We start from the raw sequence: 2,822 nt of genomic DNA, 5'->3' as shown, positions 1-2,822 counted from the left end.
AACCTGATAAAACACAAGCGCGTCCACACCGGGGAGAAACCATACCTATGTGGACAATGTGGGAAACACTTTGCTTCGCGGAGTAACTTCAACGTCCACCAACGCGTTCACGCCGGAGAGAAACCGTACTGGTGCGAACAGTGCGGGAGAACCTTTTCTCGACGTCGCAACTTTAAACTCCACCAACGCACTCACACATCGTCCCCGAGCTAGTGCTGCTTTCCTGAGACGCCTGCAGAAGGTCATGTGATCACGTCATCAAAAGCTCCTCAAAGACAGGAAGTGATTTTGGTTTCTTTTTTATTTTGTAATCTTCATTTGATGTTTTTATTGTTTTTATTGTCTATTGTTTCATGGCAGTCAGAAGCTCAGACTCCTTATCTTTTATCTTTTATGATGAAGCTGTGAAAATGTTTGAACATTACAATTAATAAACTTCTAGAATTTCTTTAAATGTGTTTTATTTCTGTTTGTCGCTGTGAATCATAATCTTCATTAATCATTTTATTAATAACAGAAATACATTCGTAAAAGTCTTAATGTGTGACATAATTTTTTTACAAGTCAACGTTTTGACTTAAACTAAATTCTTCATTATGATGCTGATGACGCCTTCCTGTTACTCTCTGGGTGAAGTCTTCTGATTGGCTGGAGGAGTGGAGGGGGCGGGGCCATGGACCTGGAGGGGAGGGGCCAACATTAAAGATTAGCACCAGGATTCAACATCCGCTGCTCGGACTCAGATTCTCTTCTAGTCTCCATGAACTGATGTGTGATCAGCTTGAGGACAGGACGGGGCCATGATGTCCTCTGCTCACCTCTCCTCTTCCTCCTCCTCCTCTTCCTCGTCCACAGAAGACGGTGGTCAGGCCGTTGTGGGCGTGGACGTGTCGCAGGCTGCTCGTCTTCGACCTCTTCAGCTCGGACAGCAGCTCCGGGCTGGACAGAGACAGACGGGCTGCACACAAACAACACGTCAGACGTCCTCAGAGTCTGTAGCCAATCAGCAACCAGGACGACGTCAGCTGACAGTATGGAGGGTGGAAATGAGGCACACTGTTCTCTCCACTAGAGGGCGACGTCGACCCTTCAACAGCAGCCGATTGTGTTTCACTGTCCAGAGGGACATGCAGCTCACCTTGTCTGTTGACGGGGGAGGAGGAAGAGGAGGAGGAAGGACTGAAGGGGGAGAGGAGAGGAGAGGAAGAGGGGGAGGAGACACCGGATCCACCGTCATGGCGAAGAGACAGATCTCTGTTCTGACACTCTGAAAACAAAAAGACCAACATGAGACATGACACTCGAGAAGTCTCTCTGCGGTCGTCTCGTGTCTCTCTGCGGTCGCCTCGCGTCTCTTTGCGGTCGCCTCGCGTCTCTCTGCGGTCGTCTCGCGTCTCTCTGCGGTCGTCTCGCGTCTCTCTGCGGTCGCCTCGCGTCTCTCTGCGGTCGCCTCGCGTCTCTCTGCGGTCGCCTCGCGTCTCTCTGCGGTCGCCTCGCGTCTCTCTGCGGTCGCCTCGCGTCTCTCTGCGGTCGTCTCGCGTCTCTCTGCGGTCGTCCCGCGTCTCTCTGCGGTCGTCCCGCGTCTCTCTGCGGTCGCCTCGTGTCTCTTTGCGGTCGTCTCGCGTCTCTCTGCGGTCGTCCCGCGTCTCTCTGCGGTCGCCTCGTGTCTCTTTGCGGTCGTCTCGCGTCTCTCTGCGGTCGTCTCGTGTCTCTTTGCGGTCGTCCCGCGTCTCTTTGCGGTCGTCTCGCGTCTCTTTGCGGTCGTCTCGCGTCTCTTTGCGGTCGTCCCGCGTCTCTTTGCGGTCGTCTCGTCTCTCTGCGGTCGTCTCGCGTCTCTTTGCGGTCGTCTCGCGTCTCTCTGCGGTCGTCTCGTGTCTCTTTGCGGTCGCCTCGTGTCTCTCTGCGGTCGTCTCGTGTCTCTTTGCGGTCGCCTCGCGTCTCTCTGCGGTCGCCTCGCGTCTCTCTGCGGTCGTCTCGCGTCTCTTTGCGGTCGTCTCGCGTCTCTTTGCGGTCGTCTCGTGTCTCTTTGCGGTCGTCTCGTGTCTCTTTGCGGTCGTCTCGTGTCTCTTTGCGGTCGTCTCGCGTCTCTCTGCGGTCGTCTCGTGTCTCTTTGCGGTCGTCTCGCGTCTCTCTGCGGTCGTCTCGCGTCTCTTTGCGGTCGTCTCGCGTCTCTTTGCGGTCGTCTCGCGTCTCTCTGCGGTCGTCTCGCGTCTCTTTGCGGTCGTCTCGTGTCTCTTTGCGGTCGCCTCGTGTCTCTCTGCGGTCGTCTCGTGTCTCTTTGCGGTCGTCTCGTGTCTCTTTGCGGTCGTCTCGTGTCTCTTTGCGGTCGTCTCGCGTCTCTCTGCGGTCGTCTCGTGTCTCTCTGCGGTCGTCTCGTGTCTCTGCGGTCGTCTCGTGTCTCTTTGCGGTCGTCTCGCGTCTCTTTGCGGTCGTCTCGTGTCTCTTTGCGGTCGTCTCGCGTCTCTTTGCGGTCGTCTCGTGTCTCTTTGCGGTCGTCTCGTGTCTCTTTGCGGTCGTCTCGTGTCTCTTTGCGGTCGTCTCGCGTCTCTTTGCGGTCGTCTCGCGTCTCTTATTTTTCACCTTTGAGAAACTCTGCTTGAAGCTCAGGACTTGTCAGAGACAGATGAGGAAGAGGAGGAGGAGATGAAGAGGAGAGGAGTTGAGTTTCTGAGGTAGACCGTGTTGATGATGACGATGACGATAGCAGTGATGAAGACTTCATGATGAATATTTGCAGCGGGAGGAGCTATGAAGAGATTTTAACCGTTAGCAGCTGCAGTTTAAGACATGAAGAACATAGAACCTGAGCAGGTAGAGAACAT

At 54.5% G+C, this 2,822-nt stretch overlaps 1 protein-coding gene across 1 annotated transcript; it reads right to left on the bottom strand.

Annotated features, from left to right (window-relative positions):
- Positions 1 to 986: 986 nt before the first annotated feature.
- On the bottom strand, positions 987 to 2,822 carry LOC137792528 (zinc finger CCCH domain-containing protein 13-like). Its single transcript, XM_068588260.1, has 4 exons — positions 2,804 to 2,822; positions 1,932 to 2,609; positions 1,288 to 1,816; positions 987 to 1,179 (listed from the first exon to the last, which is right to left on the bottom strand). Exons 1-4 carry the CDS (start codon positions 2,820 to 2,822, stop codon positions 987 to 989), a joined length of 1,419 nt encoding a protein of 472 aa, XP_068444361.1.

The sequence above is a fragment of the Clinocottus analis genome, unplaced genomic scaffold, assembly GCF_023055335.1.
Source record: "Clinocottus analis isolate CAN_PGR_092001 unplaced genomic scaffold, fCliAna1.0.p SCAF_21, whole genome shotgun sequence".
Lineage (NCBI taxonomy): Eukaryota > Metazoa > Chordata > Actinopteri > Perciformes > Cottidae > Clinocottus > Clinocottus analis.
The sequence above is the reverse complement of the archived record's forward strand: the minus strand, read 5'-3'. Positions and strand labels throughout refer to the sequence as shown.